This window comes from Atractosteus spatula, chromosome 1, assembly GCF_055471065.1.
Source record: "Atractosteus spatula isolate fAtrSpa1 chromosome 1, fAtrSpa1.hap1, whole genome shotgun sequence".
NCBI classification, from domain to species: domain Eukaryota; kingdom Metazoa; phylum Chordata; class Actinopteri; order Semionotiformes; family Lepisosteidae; genus Atractosteus; species Atractosteus spatula.
The window spans coordinates 23,419,198-23,444,197 of NC_142706.1; the positions used below are offsets into that span (position 1 = coordinate 23,419,198).

Here is a 25,000-nt window from a genome sequence, read left to right on the forward strand (position 1 = left end):
TAATGTTATCCAGAATTCCAGAGGAGGAATACTTAACAGAATTAACTTAATCTAGTATTGTTCCCCAAATCTAATAAAAAAATTAGAAATGTTTAGAACATATAAAATTAATTTTCATACTTTATGCATCTATAGTGCATACCAAGATATTTTTTTGTTTCCTTTTATATCCTTAAAAGTGGATCAATGTAATTACAACAGAACAGAAAACATTTCTTGCAATATACACATTTAATGGGTTGCATTTTACAACAACAACAAATGAGTTCTTAAGACTTAAATCGACACAGTTTCAGTATGAGTGTACTATTCATACTGAAAAACATTTTTTCAGTGTTATTTAGCCATTCATTAGTCTAGAGAAAAATATTTATTCTAAAAGGGATTACCTTTAAAACAGTTAAACGTATTTGAAAAGTACTAGGGAGTTGGAGTGGATTTTTGTGGATGTATTTTCTTTAGTAAAGCATTGATCCATTAACTCATGTTTAAAAATGTACTGCAGATGCATATCCCAAAACTGAAATGATCTATACCTGGACCAAAGGACCACAAAATTCAGTGGAAGTTCCTGAAGAATCATCAAGCTTAGTACAATATGATCTGATTGGACAGACTGTTTCTAGTGAAACTGTGAAATCAATTACAGGTAATGTCTTATTTATGTGCTTTCAGGGAGTGCTACAGTATGCTAGAAATAATCAGGTTCTTGAAACGTTTAATTAAAAATTATAAATTGGTTTTAAAAAGGTACTAAACGTTTATTTTCTATAACAATTGAAAATATAATCAATGTTAATTTATTTCTTGTATTCTATGCAAAATATCCTTTCATTGTAACAGAAATGTTTGTATGATTAAAGAAAATGTAGTTTTGAAGTATTTGTTTATACTTGCAATTTAAGATATGTATCTGCTTAAGTGCTTGGCTATTGCTTTTTTATTTATGGAAGTAATCAAGCTTTTATCTTATAGGTGAATATATTGTGATGACAGTTTATTTTCATCTGAGACGGAAAATGGGCTACTTTATGATTCAGACATATATTCCATGCATTATGACAGTAATCCTTTCTCAAGTGTCATTTTGGATAAATAAAGAATCCGTCCCTGCAAGAACCGTATTTGGTATGTATTATTCATAAAGCTCTATACATTTTATTGAGGGCAAAGTTGTCTATTATAATGCAAATTGTAAGTCTTCTGTGAAATTAAATTTATTATAATTTTTAAAGAATTTATATTGCCTTAGCGTTTAGTTTTGTCTATAGAAATTTTGAACCTGATTAAACAAATATGAACAGTAACAAAACAATAATAGTGTATACACTATAAATGTCATAATGGAGAATGCTGTTAAAAGCAGTCCTGGAATAGTTGTTTATTTTAAATAATTAATTTGAAATGTCACTAAAGAACCTTGATATATTTGACTAATTCATCTTATTTAAAGAAACAAACTCTTTATTAATATAACTTAAAACAGTATGTACAGTACAGTACAGTACACTACTATATTACCAAGAGTTTTGGAAAACAATTCCTTGCCAGTAATAGCTTCCAACAGATATCATGTATGGCATTATAAATCCAGCTTTTCAAAGTCGCATTCTACCTCTGTTGCATGCTTCATTGTTGAACTGTAATTTGTAGCTGTGTCACTGATGTTGGTGGTGAGACCGAGGAGCTTCTACAGTTTTTCATGGCCTACTGTTGAAAATATTGTATAAACGTGCATAGGAAGTGCCAGAGTAGAAACCAGAGCAGCAGCCCAAAAATATGATGGTCCAGGCAAGGCAAATAATGAAATGAGTCATAGAGACAAACCAGATGATCATTAAGTATTAAGTGTACAGATGCAGCCATTTAAAGTTTGCTGTACAAACCCGTACCGCACGCATCTACACACAAACCACTGCGGCGTACCACGGTACGTGGTTGACTGGCCAAAATGACCGACAGGGGCACTCGTGGTGCATTGGTCGGTAGTGAAAAGATTTAATCATTTAATCTCTTTACTGTGCACATTTTAATCCACTTAGTATTGAATATTTATATGGAATTTTATCACTAAAGAGAAATTTTAGTAGCTAAGCATAAAAAGAATAGGAGGATAACGCATCTGAAGGTCATAAACGATATTAATTTAGGAACAGAAACATATTATGTAAACTGTATATTACTGGTATTGGTATTTTAAAGAACAAATACACAACAGTATTCCATTTCTCCCTAAACATTTTAAGCATCAAAGTCTTACATGTGGTTATTTCGGAAACATTTTTACGTGATCCTTCTACCCATGTTACTGTACGTTTATATACAGTACTTTGTGAGAAAAGTGATAGTTTTAAGCTTTTCTGCGAATACGGTCGATAACAGAGTAAACAAAAGCATACTTTTAGAATTTGATAAATAGGGAATATAATATGGAATTGCGTATCTAAAGAAATTAATAATGATATAATTGTATTCATGTACTGTAACACAAACAGTAGTATATACACATATCTATTGATATGTATACGGCTGTTTCAGTGTTTCTCATGTGCCTGCGTCAGTGGTGTGATGGTTTAAGTGACTGACTTATAAGCGTGAGGTCAGGTGTTCATATTCAACTATCACTATGAGTTTTCTTTTAAAAAAATAAACATTTCTTTGGACAATGTTGTGAGGCTAAAGAAATCAATAACGATATTAATTCAAAGATCTAAATATATTTAACGCATACGCCTGACATTAGAGGGTGTGTCTGCTTGCCTGTGCAGTGACGTCACCGTCTTTCCCTCTGAATATCTAGCAGGAACCTGTACCTTGTGGATCAGGTAAGAAAGACATTTTCCCAAGAAAGATCTGATAACGAGGAAGAAAAATCACCCGTTTTTCGTGCACAAAAACTGGTTATTAACTATTTAAACATGTTTTTATCACTTTTAAAGTCATGCAATTTCTAAGTTAAGCAGGAACACATCATTACATCTCATTTTTTATTTTTTTTTAAATTAAAAAATTCGATTAGCCAGCCTAAGGGGCGTTTATAATATTGTGGCATTATTATATAGGATGGACACAGTGACTCAGGCACTCGTTGAATGAAAATCAGTGCTTTATTTTTCAGTACAGCTGAGTACAGAGAGACACACACACACTTTTCATTGACAAAAAGTAACACCACACTCTCTTGTTTAACACGCGCAGGCAGCTGAAGCACCACGTCTCTTCCCGTAAAAAGTCTTTGTCTCCATACTATATACTCGCAGATTTTTTTGTAATGTGAACTCAGCCCAATCCCTTGGTGTATTTATAGTATATTCTCATGTACGAGTAGAATAGGTTCATTGTCTTCCAATGAAAGACAGGTTCCTTTCGGCCAAGACAGTCAGGGGACAGTAGAAACTCGCCACACCCGGACTTTTACAGTAACTCAGTTAACCTTAATAGCCTTGCAGATGAGCTCACACTGTTGGATATATACTCGACGCTCCAGAGATGTCACATTTTACTGTACATGTCAAACCGGTTGCTTTCTATTGCAGATGTGCTCCTGCTGAGACTTTTTTTCCTCATAGCACTTAACACTTAGTTTAAACTATTGAATGAAATAGGTTTAATACAGGTCAGTAGCCGTGTACAGCATGTATAGGCTGCAAAGGAACAAGTAATAGGTTTATTCCATGCTGAAAAGAGAAGAAAGACAACACAACGTTTCAGTCGTTTCAGGCTACGCTGATTCCTATGGTGATATACGGGTTTTTTGCACAAAGCCATATTGAGCAGTATTTCTCGCATTATGAACATGTGTACACAGCGGTCCCCTCTGGGTTCCACTAAGTGCGTAATATGCATCGATGAAAAACTGGAGGTTTAAAAAAAGAGAATTAGCTCACTTATAGTTTTATGTGGAGGCTGTGAACATTTTCCCATGTCGTGGTCTTTAAAATGCATTTGGTTTGAAGGCTTTCTGTGTTTTCCTTCCAAAGATATGGACAGAAGAATATTCGAGCATGGTCAAAAAAATGGCTTAAAAATGACATAGTTAAGGCTGTGAAAACAGCCACATGTACACACAGCAAGTGTTTTCGTAACTCTAGGAGGTTTCGTGAAAAAGCTACAGTCGTGCCAATTGTAATCGTTTTTATTTTTAAATACATTTTAGAAAAGTGTCATCTATACAAAAAAGTTGCATTTAATACGATATTAATATATTAATAGAGATAAGCTCTCTATTAAAGCTCAGATCAAAGATCAAGCACAGATCAAACAGCAAGATCTCACACACTGGGACTGATGTGTGATCTGTGATGTGGTTGAGTGTGAATTGTGGTGCTCTAGCAGGGCTGGCTGTGCAGAAAAAAAAAATGGTTTAACAACTCTTAAGCATACTGTAGTTTTTGTTAATACAAGTTTATCAGTGAAAAGACCACGGGCATTTTTCCTCCCCCCTACATTCTCAGAGTAGAATAGAATGTATTATTAGCACAATTTATTACAGTGCTAAATTTAATATTATTGATTACTAATGTATGTATTAAAATGTATTTAAAACAATGAACTAAGTGTAACATAGCATTCAGAAATACAATCGAGAATAGTTTTGTGGTGTATGTTTAGATTAAACTTTTCTAAAATGTATAACAAAATTAAAAACGATTAAAATCTGTAATCTTTCCATGCATCTTTTTATGAATGCAGACGCCATTGGTGCTTTACGGCCATTGTGCAATACTGAGTTTAGCGTTTCCTCCCTCTCTCGGTGCCGCCTCCTCCTCTGACGCAGCGCAGTGGGCGGCACGCTGTTTTCAGAGCCTGTGATTGAGGAAAAAAAGACCTGCTGATCTCTTCTACATACCAGGAAGACAACAAAATATGATTTTTTCTATGGGAAACGTGTATTTTAAACATTTAATTAAGAAGTAAAAGCCTTAGAGCGTACACAGGGATTCTAAGCTGATCAGGAGGAATAAAAATCACCCCTTTTTGCGCGGATAAAAAGTGGTTATTAACTATCGAAACCTGTTTTTACAGCTTTTAAAGTCGTGCAATGTCTAAGCAGGAACACATAATTATATCTTGTTTTTGCTTTATTTTTTAAGAATTAAAAAAAACAACCTAATTTTAAAGACCTCTACTTGTGAATGTTTTCGCAGCCTGTACATAAAACTATATACACAACACTACTGACAGCAAGAACATTCCCATTCTTTACTCAGCAGCTTATTAAAAACAGCACCCATGGTGTTCAAACCAATTTTTTTAACACAGAATACTGACACAGCTTTGCGTTGTGAATCTGTTTTTCCGTGTTTACAAAGAAAGTGGAATACAGTAATACTGCCTGCTATATAGATACATATATTTAGATATTTAGATCCTTAAATTAATATCATTATTAATTTCTTTAGATACATGATTCCATGCTATATTCCCTATTATAAAATGGATAATTCCGGTCCTGAAATCTGATTCTCTGATATACAGACACCCCGGAATTTTGACTTTTTACTGTGTGATAAAGAAATTTTAAAGACTTAAAAAAATTTAAAATTTTTTTAAAGATTTTACATTTTATTTTTTTTTATTTCTTAGCGTAAATAAAAAAGCTTGAATTCTCATGTATCTGATACACGTATCTTTTTCTGCTGTCTTGGTTGTGCTCTTGAGGATCCTTGTGATATTTTGAGCTCTCATTGAATGATAAGTGTCGCATAGTTTAAATCATTTTCATTCTTAGAAATTATGAAACGCTCCTGCGGTGAAAAAGAAAATGCCTGATGAACCAGGGACTGGACAGTTTTTCAGTGCTTGTAGGATCGATGGAAATGTTACTTGTGGCTGTGTTTCTGCATTGCGTAGCAACAAGAGACTACATTCTCCGGCGGAGGAACGTAAACAGCTTAATTTTCGTGTTAAATACATTTTTAAAATTAAAATTTATTCTATACAGCAATCGCATATTTGGGGACCGTTTTATAAAAACAATAAGGCACTCGAGGCCTGTGCTATATCATCACCTTTAAACTATGACTATATCCACGATATACAGTAGCACGGCCTCTCGTGCCTTATTGCTTAAATAATTAGATTCTGAAAAGTATGAGTTTCTTTTACTGCGATAATGAGCGCAAGTATTCATGGAAAATGGTAATCCCTTAACTCACTTTGAACGTTTTGTGACAGAAAAAACAACAAATTCAATATAGTGTCGATAATATTTAATAAGTAATAATATCAGTAGCAGTTTGAAATTATTCGTTGTTACTAATAAATGACTTAGCTTTAACTTGTTGTGATATTTAGAAATATAAAGAATGTCAATATACAGTAGTGTCCATAATATTTGCTATTTTAGTTTTTCAAAGAAATAATGAAATATTTCTGCATAATTATAATATTAATGATAAAGGTGGTAGGTTGTGTACTTTTGTCCGACTGAGCAATCTTGCTTTCATAAAATATACCTACTTTTTAATGTAGAATGATTAACATGCTGTAATATACAGTTTAATTTTAAAAGTCTAAAGAGCATACAATAAAGATTGTCCGTCAGCAGTGATCGGGATTCGAAACCCAGTGTTTTCTGTTGACAGCTCAAATGCTGTACAGGAGAGGTTAAGCTTTATTAGCTCCACCTGCCGGTTTTACAAGGTGATTCCGGATACTATTAACATAATTGAATTTGCATATGGTAAATTGCGGTATACTGCGACACGCCCACCGCGTTGTACCGCAGCATACCCCGCTTGTTTTGAATGGCTGCATCTGTATGTTTTTTGTTTTTTGTTGAGGCAGCCATACACATGGAGACACAGCAAGACACATTGGAAGCAAAGATAGGTTCACCACACAAAATGTTCTGTCTGTGTTTGTAGTGAACCTATCTTTGCTTCCAATGTGTCTTGATGTGGGAGGTTGAGAATGCTTTTGGTCTGTAGTACATTCTTCAACTATCTGTTTTTTTAAAACCATTTAAAAGTGGTTGAAATTTGTAGGGTTAGTTCTTTGTTTTAAACTAAGCTATCATTAGTTTGTACACTTTAGGCGTGCTGTGTTAAATGCCTTAACTTTGTGTAGGGATGGATAAATTGTGTAGGGAATAGGATGAATTTTCAAGGTTCTCTTTGGTTTTTTGGTAAAGTACTACTTTATTATACAGCTGCCTTATTTCTAAAAAACACCCTTGTCTGAGTTAAGAACTAAAGTAGGGCATAATAACAGAGAAAAAGGAGGAAAATCATTTTATTGGTATACTGGTGTTATGATCTCAAACAATAACCAAAGAGAGACACAGTTAAATAATAAATCATTCATTCAATATATTTGAAACACATCATTTTTGTGAATTGACAGACAACATTTATTGCTACTACAGTAAGTGGTCATGTCAGTTACTGTATTTCTTTCTGTTGTGTACAAAAATACTTAAGTAGTATATCCCCTGATATGGATAAAACATGTTGCACAGAAATTGCTTCTATGAATGTGGATAGGCTTCAAATAGCTCTTTTTAGTGCTGTGTCTTTCCTTCATCTCCATGTGATGTAGTCCACATTCCTGAGTGGACTATGCAGCTAAGATGTCTTCTGTCTGAAGTAACCATTTTGGCTCATCTGGCAATCAAAGGTACTCAGTAAGCCAAAATGGTAACTGACAGCATAGTAGCTTGGAATATAAGCTCAATTCAACAGAACAGGGTTGTCTTTCTTGTGAAGAGACTAGGACAGAGAGGGACAGAAAGGATAAATGTGACTCAAGTTAAAGTGGTAGCCAAATCAAACCTGTGTTTTCAGTTATTAGGAATTAGTCCTGCTTCGGTTGAGAAGTTAAAGTGAAGTTAAGACTCTGCCAAGGAGTTAGGTTTGGGGGGGTTGAATGGTGCCTAAAGAATTCTTTGGCCTGTAAACAGTAAAACTATGATTATGTTCTAAATAAGAGAGATTATTTGTTATTAGTTGGCTATCCAACACCCAATAATACATTTGCAAATTAAAGGTAGCCACATCACATTCTTGCAGACCTAAATCAATTACATGCCATGAATTCAATTTGGTCTCAATGTATTTTTGTGTTGCAATATTTAAATTAGCATCTTAACAGAAACACAAAAACACTAAATATATCACATAAATATTACACAAAATATGACATATTAATAAGATAATTACCAAGTGATCACAGCACATTTTAATGTACTCAACATTTTTTATAGATCATCAGATTATTTTAATGCAGTACTATATACATATTTATTGGAGCATCTTAATATTTGTCATTTGAGTTATAAACACAAAATAAATGTTTAATTTCTACAGACATAATATTTTACCTTCAACTAATCCAAAACAAAAAAATTGGGCTTATTTCTTAAAGGTGTAAATATAACATTTCAATTTTAAATGTTATATTTAATCAAGAGCTGTTTTCCACTTTTGTTGTTTTTGACACCAAAAAGTCCCCCACATTGTACCAATTGTAGTCTTTCCCTGTTTATACTGATTTAAATAAATTTAAGGAAAATCGTAAATTTGCTTTTTGGAAATTTTCCAGTATTTCTATTTACAAAGGCAACAAATGAAAACAACAAAAGCAATTGTATATTTTATTCACACAGCTGTAGGGAGAAATGTATTGGTAACTCAGTTAAAATCATATACAGTATACAGTAGCACAAATCATCAGCTATGCCTTGGCAGTTTTGAATTACTCTTAAGTTTTGTTGCTAAGTAATGCTGTGCAAAAACTAAGACTTACAGTAATTGCCTATGACTTCTGTTTGAAATCATTTTGAGTGTATTCATGTTGATGAAGCTATAGCAAATAGTGATATTAAAATAAAGGTTTAACTGAGATGTATTACTATTACTCAACAATATATTAACCAATATATTATTATTAACTACAGTGTTGCTTGAAAGTATGTGAACCCTTATATTTCATACAGTATGTCTTAGACAAATAGTCTTAAAAAACCTTTATGTGAGCTCCAATATTTAATGAAGATGACCTGAATAATGGACACAAAAATATTTTGTTTCATTATTTATTAAAACATGTTAATTTAACAGAAATTCAATGATCCTTTTGTGCAAATGAAAAGATGGTGGCACATTCTTTAGCAGCTATGACAGCACCCAACATTTTATATAGTTGCTAATCAGTCTTTCAAAATCTGCTTTGAGGACCCTTTTGCCCATTTTTCCTTACAAAACTGCTTTGACTTCTCCAGTTTTGTTGGTTGTCTTGCATGAATAGCCTACTTTAGGTCTTGCCACATCTCTATTAGGTTGAGATATGGAATTTGACTTGGCCATTACAAAACATTTCTCCCTTTTAATCCATTATGTAGTTAGAGTTGCTGGAATTTCAAATTGTATGATCTATTTTTGGCTTAATTTCAACTCACGGACAGACCGCAAGATGTTCTCATGCGATTTTGGTACAGTATGACTCTGAATTCATAGTCCCCTCAATATATTTCAGTCGTCCAGGTCCATGGGCAGAAAAGCGGGCAGAAAAGCAGCCAGAAACCATGATATGCCCACCACCATGTTTGACAGTAGGGATACAATTATTTTGGTGTTAGGTTTTAACTAAAAGTGGCTTTTTTTTCTTATGGTCAAAAAGATTAATTAAATTTTACACTCACCTGTCCAGAGAACTGTTAAAGATAAATTTAGGGATCCTATGCAGAAGAGGAATCAGTTAAAGTATATCCAAAACGCAGTCCAAAATCATAGCAAAGAAGCCAAAGCCAAGAGTCCAATTAACCACAGAACATATAAAGCCAAGTCCAAACTGTAATCCAAGGATCGAAGTCAGTAAGGGAAATACAAAATGTAGCCAGGAAAACAGTGGCGGATTAAGGTGATCAGAGGTCCCTAGGCTGCACGTTGTCTACTCCCCCCCAAATACTGTAATAATTCAGTGACGCGTTTGGAGTAAGAGCCTGCTGCCGCCTCAAACGGAATGTAACACCTCAAACGCAGGGAACACACACGAACACAGGGAGCCCAAATACACACACTACTATAGCCTGTAATATAAGTATAGGATTGCAACCAATAAATCAGACCAGCAAGCTGACAACAGAAATCATGTGCACACTTACTTTGAAACCGACGATACACAACAACAACAAGATCAGCACAGCAGAGACCAGTGACCACCCTGTTTGAGCGCATTATTTCAAGAACAGCAGGACACTCCCCACTCGTGCAAGTCCAATGCAGTCAATAGACTCAAATCAGTCAATACACTGCATCGATGATTAGATATTTCTCTATATGGGCTTTCAAGAAGGGATCAAACTCACTGATAACTTTGAGGACACCCATGAAGATCCTGTTGTTGGGGTTCCCGAACATTTTGCTGCGCCCCTAAAAGGCAGCCCTCACTCTGCTAAAAACTTCAACACTGCAACCACCCTTTTCAAGACGTTACTCCAATACTCATTCATTGTCAAGCTGTCTTTTTAGTTTTGAATCTATTAGACCATTATCAGCACAGCGCATAACGTATGCAACCATAGCCTATGGCACTATAGCCTATGATCAGTCCGGACTGATAATCTCTGTCCCCAAATAATTGACATGGGAAACAAAACACTGCACCTTTCAAAGGGGAATACAGCAGCCATTCTCTTGACACACACTCGCCATTTACGAGTTTTCTTTTGAAGAGGGTTTTACAGAAATACCTCTTTTGACGTTTATGTTGTCTTTCCAATGCCCCGATAACACTCTCCAGACTGATGAGCACAGACCCCTTTCTTAGGTTATCTCAGGTCTCTTTTGATCACGGCATGTTGTAATTACACTAACTTATATGGGTAAGACCAAATTGAACTAGGTTTCATTATACCTTTATACAGATGCAGCCATTCAAAATGCGTGGGCGATACCGCATTATTTTCCGGTACGCTGTACGCAGTCTACCGCGAGTTACCGGTAAATACCGCTAGCAAAATAATAGCATCCGGAATTTCCGCAAGGTGGAGCTAATAAAGCTCAACCTCTCATGTTTGAGCTGTAGCCATCAAAGTCTTTAACGAAGATATTACTAATAGTATTAATAATAAATGACCTTAGACAAGCTGTAAACTCAAAGTATTGCCCTGGTCCACATTCTTTTTTTCATTGACCGTCTTTGTAAAAGTAACACCACAGCATTTCGCAATCACGCATTTTTTTCCAATCATGCAAAGTACAGTCATTTTTGAGAATCGATTCACCATGCCTTTCACATGCTCATAAAAGAGATTGATTTAGGAACATAAACATATTACCGTATGCAAACTGTACTGTATACAGTATGTATATGTATATTTAATGTCTTAACTGTGCCCGTTTAAGTATTGAATATTTATATGGAATTTTACCACTGAAGGGAAATCTTAGTGCCTGAGCATAAAAAGAATAGGAGCATACTGCAACGCGTGTGAAGGCCATAAACGATATTAATTTTGGAACATAAACATACAGTATATGGCTGGTCTCGGTACTTTAAAGAAAACATACACGAAACATGGTTTCATTATGACCAGAATCGGTCTTGAGATATTTTTAACTTGATTTACAGTATTTGAGAGGTATGTCTTGACACCGATACTACGTAAATACTGCTCACGTACTGTATATGTTTCTAGGTTTATATTATGCATTTCATACGGTCAAATTACTTTTGAGCAACTGATAAGAAGCGCAAAACGGTATGCCCAGGGCGTTTTAGTTTCGTTTTGTGCGGGGACTGCTTTAACTATATCGCCGTGGATTGATTAGAGATATCAAGTACATACAAGTCATTTTTTAAATGTTGTAGTTCGTCTTGTAAAAATGTTACGAGAACATCATCTGTCAACAATTACACAGGTTCTGTTTCCATATTGCGGATTTTGATTACGTAATATTATTTTCTAATTTCACGTTGTGAATATATGATTTGGGCAAACAGAGCCGGAAAGAATTACATTATGGGTTGTTGTTTTTTTTTGCAGTTTTATCTAGAACAAGCGATGCTTAAACCTTTGTCTGATTCTTGTGAAACTATCCACACGACAGTTACCTACAGTAGGAGTTGACTTCAGTGATGTCACTGACGGGATGTTTCTAAAAATCCATCCTCTGTAAAACGTCTTCTCTAGTTGTCCTGCATATGTATTCGCTAATGAAGCTGTGTGTTCTGAGCCTGGTTCTCTACATTTCTGTATGAACCAGCTTAGAGGGCTAAAGACAGCTTGTGTTTAAATTGAGTGTAAGGTAATTTATGCTTCTAAAGTCATGGTCAGCATTTATTATTGTACTGTGCTGTAAACTTGTTCTGTGCCTAATTACATTATTTTATAGCTTTAACAAATCTGTACATTGTCTGTCGATAATGTTTCTGTAGTGCTTTTTCAGCCCGCAGCATGTGACCGCACTGGTGGCGCTGTGTGTTAGTTTCCTGACTCCCATGTCACATGGTCTGTGATTGAATCCCATGGAACTATGATTTTATTTTTTAACAAACATTTCTTTGAAAAAATGAAACGTTTCCCTTGGTCAGAGATTAAATAAAACCTCACTCGCACCAAACAAATTTATATTTCTAAATATCACAACATGATCGAATTTAAGTCTTTTTAATAACAATGAATAGTCACCTATGCGTTACAAAATAAACATTTATATTGATTTGAATTGAGTTTTGATTTAAATCGTAAACGCGTGTTTAAATATATGTGTTTAAAGGCGATATACTGTATAAAAGCGCTGATTCTTATGGAATGTGTTCCGCCGGGGATTCAAAAAATTTATTTATCTAAGGAAAATTCAGTATAACTTTGTTCATGCACAAACAGTGGCATGTTACATTATAATTTGGGTGTCTCCTCTTGCCAGAAAGCTCTAAATTGCATTTTGAGTGCGGTTTTTGACTTTTTCTAAATTGCAACCCATAAATAAAGCTGATACAGTTTAGACTTACTGTATTCTAAACTGTATTACAACAGCACATTGGACAATGCAACGTAAATTGCAAAAATGCACTTGGAATCTGTCCAAGCCCTACTACGAAAATTATTTAAACTTACGACACTTATCATTCATCTTTAAATAAACTTTATTTTATATAGTGTTTTAAGCGAATAGGTAATTAGATTGCTCATAAACCTAATCACTTTTTCTACATAAACACAGCGTGATTGCTCTCTGAAAATGCTTTTCCTTTATATTTAGGCTCAGATTTCAACTATAGATCGTATTATTATAAACTTTCTTGGAAAAATGTCTTTTATGTAAACCATGTTTGCTATTAATTCATTTAGGGCAAAAATACGTTCATTGTCTTCCAATCGAGTCGAGTTGACATTGGAAGCTTGCCACGCCTGGACTGTTACACCAACGCATTAGCATGTTAAAGCGATTTCATTGAGGAGCCTAGCTTTTTAACTAGTAAGTACTGTACTTCCTACTTTGAAAATACCTGTGAAACCGGTTTAATTCGTCACAGCCAGCACGCCCGCAGAGAGGGGAGTTGTACTCGTTAATGTCCGATGACATACAAGTGGAAAGATTACAGATTTTAATTGTCTTTTTTCTGAACCAGGGAAAATCTGAATGCTGAATGAATAAAAGCATTTTATTAAAAACGCGTTTGCGTTTGTCTGGTATTTACTTTGGTCCCTTTTAACTGTTTTTCGATCTACTGTATTGCTTTGAGATGCCACTTTTAAAGGTGATATGTAAAATAAAGTTTTTTATTATTGTTATAGAGAAACATGATCAGATTTTCCCTGGTTCAGAAAAAAAGATATAAAGTGCTACACCTTACTTTCCTAATTCGATGTATTTAAAGCAGTGAACTACTGTAGGTGTAACATAACATTCAGAAATACAATCGAGAATAGTTTTGTGGTGTTTGTTTAGATGAAACGTTCCTAAAACGTATAACGTAACAAAATTAAAGACGATTAAAATCTGTAATCTTTCCACTTGTACTGTATGTCATCGGAATGTTTCTGCTTTGTGTAAGGATGGTATCAAAAAGTAATCTTAAGTGGTGAGAAAGCTGTGCTCAATGTATTTAAGGGACTTAAAAGTAAAAGGAGATGCTTCATATTGCTTGACTAATTTTAAAAACTAAGTTATAAATGCAGACGCTCCCTCGGTGCCGCGCCGGGTGTAAATATAAAAATATACACAAATATAATCATATCGTTATTAATTTCTTTAGATACGCGATTCCATATTATATTAGCAGAAAATCTTAAAACTACCACTTTTTCACACGCTATTTCACATGTCAGTTAAATACTTCAATGCTTAAAATGTTTAGGGAGAAATGGAATACCGGTGTGTATTTTTCCTTTAAAGTACCGATTCCTGGAATCTGACTGGCTGACACCCTTCTGAAGTGGTTCCATAATATCTGGTATACGGAAAAGAAAGTGTTGATAAAAAAGCCTGGATTCTCATGTATCTCAGAGAGCGAGTGATCAGAAAAAGGAACAGCTGTTACACTGTTTATTAAAAACGTGTTTGCGTTTGTCTGGGTATTTACCTTGTAATCTGTGGTTTACATCTACTGTATTGTTTTGAGATGCCACTTTTAAAGGTGATATGTAAAATAAAGTTTTTTATTATTGTTATAGAGAAACATGATCAGATTTTCCCTGCTTCAGAAAAAAGACGATTAAAATCTGTAATCTTTGCCCTTGTACAGTATGTCATCAGAAAATACAATCAGTTTTTGCTTTGTGTAAGGATGGTGTCAAAAAGTAATCTAAGTGGTGAAAAAGCTGTGCTCCTCAAAGCGCTTTACAGGATAAAAACAATAACAACAATAGTGGCTGGGCAAACGATTTTTTTTATAGAAATACAAAATGAGATACTGTATAATGATGTGCATGAACAAAGTTATACTGCTATTTTCCTTAGATACGCGATTAAAAAAAAAATAAATTTTTTGAATCCCCGGCGGAACACATTCCATAAGAATCAGCGCTTTTATACAGTATATCGCCTTTAAACACATATATTTAAACACGCGTTTACGATTTAAATCAAAACGCGATTCAAATCAATATAAATGTTTATTTTGTAACGCATAGGTGACTATTCATTGTTATTAAAAAGACAAATCCGATCATGTTGTGATATTTAGAAATATAAATTTGTTTGGTGCGAGTGAGGTTTTATTTAATCTCTGACCAAGGGAAATGTTTCATTTTTTCAAAGAAATGTTTGTTAAAAAAAAACTCATAGTTCCAGGGGGATTCGATCACAGACCATGTGACATGGGATTCAGGAACCTAACCCACAGCGCCACCGGTGCAGTCACATGCAGAGGTCTGAAAAAGCACTACAGAAACATTATCGACAGACAATGTACAGCGTGTACTATTCTTGTGTTGCGGTACATGAATATAATTATATCGTTATTAATTTCGTTAGATACGCGATTCCATATTATATTCCCTTTTAATCAAATTCTAAAAGTATGCTTGTTGACTCCGGTATCTCGTTAGTTAAAGACTTCGATGCTTAAAATGTTTAGGGGAAATGGAATACTGGTGTGTATTTTTTCTTTAAAGTACCAAGACCAGCCATATACTGTATTTTTATGTTCCAAAATTAATATCGTTTATGGCCTTCACACGCGTTACAGTATGCTTCTATTCTTTTTATGCTCAGCTACTAAGATTTCCCTTCAGTGGTAAAATTCAATATCTACAACGGGCACAGCAAAGACGTTTACTGTAAGTCTTTCTACGACAGACCAACAGACCACGAGTGCCCCTGTCGGTCAACCAATCATGTACCGCGGTACCGAGCGTCATCTTGCGTCACAATGCGCGACGCCACCTGCGTTACGTGTCTGTAACGTGCACTTTGAATGGCTGCATCTGTACCTTTATATAGTAGAGGGGCTGTCCTTGTAATCAGAGTGGCTCTTTGATTAGTTAACACGGTACCCATTTATTTTAGCACTTAACCTTGTTGACTGAGCTATTGAATCTTGTGGTTTACTTAGTTGTGCACATGCACTAATTATTATGTACTATTTATTTTTCTATAGCATGCATCAGTGCCTCTAAACAAAAAATATAATGTATGTATATAAATCCTTTCTTTTAGAAAAGTAAGGACTAGTTTTGATTAAGCAATGAAGTCATAGTAAACATTGAAACATTAACTTTAACATTGAAAAAACTACAACCGAGGTTCACAAACTTTCAAGCAGCACTGTAATCATATTATTAATAAGATTAGTGAGTGATGAAGGGAAATAGACTTTTTATAATTCTGACTTGTGTTTTATCATTTTTGCAATTCTGATCATGCAAGTGTTAAAATATAGTAATGTAATATACGAATATGACCATATGAATAAATGGTTTTAAGTAATATTTCCTAGAGTGACACAGCTGATATGATTCTGCATATTTGATGCCATTAGGGCAAGATAAAAAGGGAAAGAGGGCTCAATTATTGTAAAAATTAGATTTGAGCGAAAATGGGCTCTCATATGTAAAAGAATGAAAGATATGGGGAAATGGATTTTGTTTTTACAAAATTTTTTAACTAAATAAAATTTCAGGCATCTTTGAATAAATGCAAATATAGCATGTACTTTAAATACAAACTCATAAAAAAAGAACAATATAAATCTTCTAAAGTAATAGTGCTAGTGCTTTAGGCTTAGCTCTGGAACATATCTGCTAATATGTTCTCCCCATGTCCACACAAGTTTCCTCCAGATGCTCCAGTTTCCTCCCACAGTCCAAAGACATCCTGATAGGTTAATTGGCTTCTAGGAACATTGGCCCTGGTGTGAGTGTGTGCATGTTTGTGTCTGAGTCTACCCTGCAGTGGACTAGTATCCTGTCCAGGGTGCATCCCTCCTTGTTCACAAGCTTGCTGGGATAGGCTTTGACTCCCATATAGTACTATTTTGGATAAAGAAGTTAGAAAACAGACGGATGGATAGATAGATCCATGATAAATATCTCATACCTTGGAAAAGTAATGGAGAAAATGATCTCTATTGTCACCATTTTGACCAGATTTTATTCAGGAGTCATAAATTATTTGTTCAGTAAAAACATATGTATTTCACTAAAAGAATGAATACTAATAAAATGACACATGCAATGTGATTTCAATAATATTCCTATACTTTGTGGAACCAGGTTAACACAATGTTAGGAGAAAAATGTATAATAGAAATTATACATTATAATTATACAGATGCAGCCATTCAAAGTGCGCGGCACAAACACGTACCGTGGGCATTTGGCTACATCATAATGCGTCATCACGCGTCATGCCGCGGTACGTGATTGGTTGGCCAAAATGATCGACAGGGGCGTTGGACTCGTGGTGCGTTGGACGGTCGTGGAAAGATTTAAATGTCTTTACTGTGCACGTTTTAGTATTGAATATTTATATGGAATTTTACCACTGAAGGGAAATTTTAGTAGCTGAGCATAAAAAGAATAGGGACATACACGTGTGAAGGCCATAAATGATATTAGTTTTAGAACATAAACATACAATATTATGTAAACTGTATATGGCTGGTCTCAGTACTTTAAAGAAAAAATACACACCAGTATTCCATTTCTCCCTAAACATTTTAAGCATCAAAAAGTGGTAGTTTTTAGCTTTTCTGCGAATACGCTCGATACTGGAGTAAACAAGCATACTTTTAGAATTTGATTAATAGGGAATATAATATGGAATCGCGTATCTCTTTTTTACCCTTGCTATCAATGTCCTCAGCTATTTTTCCGTCAGAGTCTAAAAGCTTACCATACAAATCTACATAAAAAGTCTTCCACTGCATAATTTCTTCCACTATATTCACTAAGACACCATATTTTGTCTTAAAGTGAGAGCAATGCCCCTTCCTTTTCTAATGTCTTTTCTCTTCTTAAAATGTTTATTCTTTGCTCTCTTGATATATTTTCCTTATGCTTTTTTCACTTCTCCAATTTTTGCAGAATCCCATTCCAAGTCTTGTAGTATACAATGTAATTGTAACCTGTTCTCTTGTCTTCTTAACCTTCATTGCTCCTCTGCTTTCTGCTACTTTCCCATTTCTTGGAAAAACCCTGTTTGATTATTTTACCTTCTACCATCATACACTGTGTGATGCAAAGAAAGTCTTTGTATTTCTTTCTAAAACAATAATTTATTTCAACCTGTAGAAATGCAGTTTATAACTTCCAGCATCCACACCCAATCTTTTAATTTAAGCCATGAATGATCTGAATCAAATGACTTCATGTACATTCCAATAATCTGCTAAAAATGTAATAATTCTTGTAGCTCATTTCCTAATATTCTTTATCCAGGTAAACATTGATTCTATCAGTCACACCATTCTAAAAGAATCCTCTAACCTAAAATCCTCTCAAATATTTTTAAAAGTGCCATAGACTCATCTCATCTATTGTTCTTCAATGCATGTTTCTTTAATAGTAATTGCTTACACTTATAAAGCACTTTTATAACTCCCCTCCACCACCACCAATGTGCAGCATCCACCTGGATGATGCAACAGCAGCCATAGTACACAAGAACACTCACCATACATCAGCTATCAGTGGGGAGGAGAGCAGAGTAATGAAGCCAATTCATAGATGGGGATTATTAGGAGGCCATGATTGGTAAGGGCCAATGGGAAATTTGGCCAGGATGCCTACTCTTTTCGAGAGATACCCTGGGATTTTTAATGACCACAGAGAGCCAGGGCCTCGGTTTTACGTCTCATCCAAAGGACAGCACTTGTTTACAGTATAGTGTCCCCGTCACTATACTGGGGCATTAGGACCCATGTGGACCACAGGGTGAGCACCCCCTGCTGGCCCCACTAACACCTCTTCCAGCAGCAACCTTAGTTTTCCCAGGAGGTCTCCCATCCAGGTACTGACCAGGCTCACACCTGCTTAGCTTCAGTGGGTTGCCAGTTGTGAGTTGCAGGGTGATATGGCATGCTGGCAAACTTCATGCCTTTATCAGAAAAGTGATCACTTTTAAACTTTATCAGAAAGTTACAGGATAATTAAAATCAACTAAAATTACTCTTTCCCTGCCTTTCTTTTTTTCTTTCTACTCCTCAAACACTTTACTTGTCTTTGTGATATTTATAGCACTGTAGAAAATTAAGAAAATCAATATCCTTACCAAAATAAGTCCCTTTCAGTTGTAATATTATTCCACATTTTATCACCATAGTTTGTTTCAATGCAGCTGTTGCACCAATCTGCTGGTCAATCCCAATACTCTCACTCAAGAACAAGGTCCCTAGCTACTGAAACTCCTCTACTTCAGATATCTGTTCCCCCCTCACTTGAAAAGAGCTATGGTATGCTATGGCATAGTTCCAAATGTTTAATGGTGGTGATAATTTATAATAAAATACAGACATAATTTGTATATGCAGATAGAACATTATGTAGCTTTTGCTACTCACTGATGAATATTGTAAAGTAATTTCTAAGGCTTTACTACTGTAAATATTATACTACTGTGCAACCTAATGATATATGTGATATATAGAATGAAAGTACAGTATGCAGCAGTGTATAGCAGTTTTGAAAAAAACCTGTATAGCTAGATTGGAAATTAAAGTATGGATTAATAATATTTCATGTCCCTTCCATATTTATACATTTTTATTAAAAAAGCGAGAACTGCAGAAACAATGTATCTTAGACATAATGTAATTGTTAAATTAATTATTATTAAAATAACTTAACTCTAATTTTAATGACTTATTGTAACGCTTCGGGGTTCTGGCGGGCGCCCTTGCCATTGCCGCTTACGGTCGGCCCTGCACCGTCAGGGACGCGAACCCGGGCCTCCGGCATCACTCAACAGGGACCCAGCCTGGTGAGCTAAAGAGAGATCTCCCTCCAGCCCAGCGGCTGTGGTCCTGCTATTACAGGGAAGGGCGGTGACGTCACCGCTCTGGTAAGCCGGCTCTTACACAGTACCTGTCGGCCGTATGCGTTACATTATACACAAGTGCTTACTGCAATAATTCATGAGCCTCCTGGGTGGCAAAAGTTACTTTCAATCAGCTTCACTACTTTCCATATTTGTACCTGGAAGTAACATTTGGTTTTGCTAAAAAAATAAGATATTATAATGTTTGAAGATAAGGATTTGTGTGTTAGAATGGATTTTCACAGTGCCTTTCTTTGTTGGTGGTAAGGGTAGTTCTTTCTGGGGAAAACCGATGTGGCTGATGATGCACACATGTCTGAGTGTGACAGATAAGATATGGGCCTCTCTTGTTTTTTAGCACATTAGCTCTGTTGTTTGTATTTGATCTCAGGAGAATATAAAATGAATGACTTGGTAATCTGTATGACTCACAAGAGGCCTTTACTTTAGGCCACTATGTTATCTTCATTTCTTGCTAGCTGGGGTGAGGTGGCAGCAGTGAGTCATAGTGAATGACAATTTACCATTTTCAAAATTGAGGATTATACAAATGGCACTCTACAATCCTTTATGAAAAGAAGGAAACAAAAAAGGGATATGAATGCAAGTCTGAGGCAAAAAAATCTAAGCCTATAATGTAAGTAAAGAAAGTGAGCTTTAAGATGTGAGTAAAGCAAATTCTTGTTCTGTATTAAATTAGTAGTTGTACTGAGCTTGGATAAAATTTCTTTAACAGGTGTTGTGCTGTTGCTCAACTTCTTTCTCCCCATCTCTGTGCCTGTGTGTCTCATGGAGAGCTAGCTGGAGTATGCGAAAGACAAATTCCTATATATGGCTAATAAAGTAATCTTATCTTGTCTAGAAGCATTAGAAAGAATAGCAGTGAGGTTCATTAACAAAAGTATTAGAATTATAGTATGCTATTGTGGGAAATTCTTCATCAGAGGAGCAGGACACAGCCTTGTGCAGATTCAGTTTTATTGAGCTCAGCAATGCGCACTGGGTCTGCCCCACAGAGCAGAGTCATTGCAAGGGGTTCCCAGCGCTTATATAGAGTTAGAAAGAAGTTTGTTTCACAATCTGAGTGTTTGTCCTGTTCTTTGATATGTAATTACTTGTCCTGCTCTGTCATGCTCTAGGTTCTATCCTTTGATATGCAGCAGACATTGATCTGCTTTATCCTGTTTATAGTATGTTTGTGGGTGTTGGTCCTGACTTGTTATGTAGTGTTAAGTCGCTGGGGCTGCTAAAGCAAGTCAGCTTTATTGCATCTTAGCATAACTTTTGTTGAAGGCTAAATTAACAGACCCCAGCAACACCTTCCACAATGTGGTTAAGTGCAATTGCAATAATGTGGTTATTGCAATGCTGGATATGTGAGATATTTACATGTCCCACTTCAATGCAAATGCAAGTACATCCTTTTGTTTTATATTTATTATTTTTACTATACTTGAACACCCTGTTAAATTGTGAGTTAAGTAGTATAACTTGGTTTGAGCTGCATAGTCAGTTCTCTAAAATGATCCATTCCATTCAGACACTGCAGGAGGGAAGTCATAACTGCTGTTCAACATACAGCCAAAGTAAAAGGTGCAGAATGCCCAATACAATAGGATAAAGGATAAAAATGCAATCTGCCAACCAAAATGAGAAATACATGTTCACAAAAATAGAAAAGAATGACTGTAGTCAAAACTGTCAAGAAACATGTAACTGTTTAAAATAACAATCTTTTACTTACTGTAAACTCTAACACTCTTTTACTTTTTAATTCTAAATATTTCTAAATAAAAATGTATGAGGTGTGCATAATGAAAAGCAACACTGTATCATAATGTACAGTAACAATAAGAACAGTTTATATTTAATTACAGGATTTAAATACAGGATTATTAGTAATTGTGTATAAATAGTAGTTAGAAGTCAGATAAATATATTTTAGATTTTGAATATTAAAAATATATTATACATAGTGCTTTCAAATAATATAGAATTTAAAAACAAATAAGCTTGAAAGCTGGCTAGTAGTGACTTGAATGACTTTCAAAGAATGACTTCCGATTGCATACTGCAAGTTACATTGGAGCTGATACGAGTCTGAACGATATAAACGAAATGATACAATAATACAACAGTGCAATACAGTACATACAATACAGTCAGTACAGTCAGTAAGAAGTGCACTAAGAAGAGTTGTTCACAGTCCAGAATATACAAAGAACAAATCAGAACAGTACACAAAAAGTTGTATTGCACATTATAAATATAAATATATTGCACAAGTCCCTGGGATATATTGCACAAAAAAACAGTTGTAGACAGGAAAAGCCATATGTAACAGAGAGTTTACTGTTTAGTCCAAAAACAGGTCAATGTCAATGTTGCCCCTGCCCAGACACAAAGTGGATGAGTTGTACAGTCTTATGGCAGAAGGCAAGAATAACCTTCTGTAGCGCTCCCTGTCGCACTGTGGTTGGATCGGCCTATTGCTGAATGTGCTCTTCATTCTCACAAAGCATGTCATAGAAGGGATGGGAGATGTTGTCCATGATGGCCTCTGGTTTGGACACCATTCTCCTCTCAGCCACAATAATTACAGCAAAATGTTTTTGATTTATAAAATGCTGTTTTTAGAGTTAATGCCTGTTATTTTTCAGTGTTTTTATTCACATTGTTTAATTCCAAAACACTTTGAAATTAAATTGACTTGTAATTTTAATTGTTTGTTGTTTATATATTGTTGCAGGGTGAGGTAGGTGACAGTGGAGAATTTAGACACAATGGGTAACACTTAATTCGTGTCAATATTTCCACTACCTAGAGGTTTAAAACAATGAATGTTTACTTAGTTGTGCTAGGTGTGAGTTGCAGATATCAAAATATTCTTCTAATCTTCTGGTTTACTCTAGTTAATTAAGTTCTGGGTAAATGATTAAGAGTGTCAAAATTGTAGGATTAAAGACAGAGGACAGAACAAGAGAGAGGACAGACCACAAGAGAAAGGAGAAACAGGAGGATATAATTTAGAGGTTAAAATTTGTGTGCAAGGCGAGAGGTAGTTAACCAGATGATCCAAGAAGACCAGATTGGAGCTAAGTATTTGAACCTTGTTAAAAGAGGTTCTATTCTGTGTTTTTTTAAAAAAGACAGACTTAAAAAGATTAAAAAAGACAGTTCCACTTCAGGGTATGAGGTTGTTACTACAATAGAGATTGCATACATCATGATATCAACTGTTCCACATTGCTGTTTTTGAATACAGTACAATTGTAATGATATCTAGATATAGCTGTCTGGAAGTGATGGACAGAAGCACTACTGTTTTAGCAGTAGTTTTATTAAATTAACCATGTAGTTTGAAGAGATTGTGTTAACAAATGTCTTCCATGAGAACCGCTCTTAAATTATGTTTGTGTTCTTCAGTTAGCTTATTATCGCCTCAGAGGCATGTCCTTCATCTCGACAAAACACACACTTGTGATGTATGTTATCTTTTCAGTGTTTTGCAATTTCTGATTTGTAAATTTGTCAATTTACATTTGATAGTGTAAATATGTCAACATCCAAAATTTTGCAGTTTGCCTGTCACTGTTTATTACAAGTACTGTAAATTGAAAATACAGTATGTTCAGAAATAAGTATAGTGAAAAATCAGTTTATTGCCAAAGTGTTTAATGTATTTACTCTGGGAGTATTGCTGTGTTATGCAATATTAATATAATATAGTATAGTCTTGTATTCATTCTATACTTTATTTCCACAATAATGTTCTTAGAATAACTTTTTTAGATCTCAGCAGTTATTTTTTTTCAAATTACAATGACAGTTTTATGTTGAATACAGGCATGTTGCATGATTACATTCAAAGAGATTTGTTTTTGCATTCAAAGCAACATTTCAATAGATGAAATGATTTAAAGCATGTTAATATAATAGTTACATTAAAGGTCATAAATACAAGGGATATGTATTTGACAACTGGCTCCAGTGGTCTGAAATATCTGTAAGAATGATTTCCTACTGCAAAGAAGGTTCTTTTTTCTATTAATCATTCACATATGTAAAAATAATTCTTGTTTTTTTTAATTGTTTTATTCAGTTCCAATAGCTAAAGTTCAGGATGTCTTTGCTTTTTGTTGCATAGAAAGACTTATACCAGACAGTTGTCCCATAATTCAAAATGCTTTGTATCACAGAACTGAAAAACATGGACAGCATCTAACTACTGATACCAAAAACCTATAACCTGTGAAAAAAAGTAAATTTGCTGTTGTACTTTGTCTCAACACTGCAGCTGTTGCTGTCCTTGATTCAGTGGTTTTCTTGCAGAATACTTACTGTCTTACATTATACTGTAAATGTGATTTGTTCAATGGTCTTGCTACAACAAAGATTATTGTTTTTTTAAATGGTAGGTATTTGTAATACTATTATCTTTTTTTTTGCTAGTACAAACACTGCATCACAGATTAAATAAAAGTGATATACTTGTCCTCCAAGTCAATGTGAAAATTATTGATTTTTGGCATTATGGCACACCACCCAATGCTTAAAGACATTTAGTTTCAAATTTAAGTTCTAAATAAATGTTAGAACTGTTAGGAATAAGTGGACTTTACACATGCATTTTAACATATGCTTGTACCAGTCTTAACCTTTTGTTTGATATTAATTTCCAAAGGCCTCCACTCCATGGATGCTGGAAGCCACATCTCTCCTTGTTAATGTCATATTAATCTGATTTACCTTGTAAAATAATTTCTATTTCTTAGTCTCCTGTATGTAAAATACATAAAATTGATTCCCTGTGCTTTCAATAGATAAGCTGTAATAGCAAAAACTACTACTTCATCTGCCCTGCTACATTTGCAACTATAAACTTTTAAAATTATTTTAAAAAATAAATACATTTTGCTCTGGGGGAAAATTAGGTTTTCCCCCAGAGTAAAATTATACTGTGCATAGCCATTTGAAAAAGAAAGTGTGAATGCCATGTGAAAATTTGGGTAAACAGAACTAAAAATGCAATGTTTAAACACTAAATCAAAACAACATTCTTGTAGAATGAA

General features: G+C 34.7%; 1 protein-coding gene across 2 annotated transcripts in view; it reads left to right on the top strand.

Moving 5' to 3' along the window:
- Positions 1-25,000, top strand: part of gabra4 (gamma-aminobutyric acid type A receptor subunit alpha4) — a 70,220-nt gene that overhangs the window by 6,938 nt on the left and 38,282 nt on the right. The window contains exons 6-7 of one of the 2 annotated variants that reach the window (XM_088915438.1): positions 506-649; positions 976-1,128. In XM_088915438.1, the coding sequence (XP_088771564.1) occupies positions 506-649; positions 976-1,128 (297 nt within the window). The remainder of the gene's footprint in view (positions 1-505; positions 650-975; positions 1,129-25,000) is intronic. The other variant, XM_088915447.1, reaches the window with a different exon arrangement.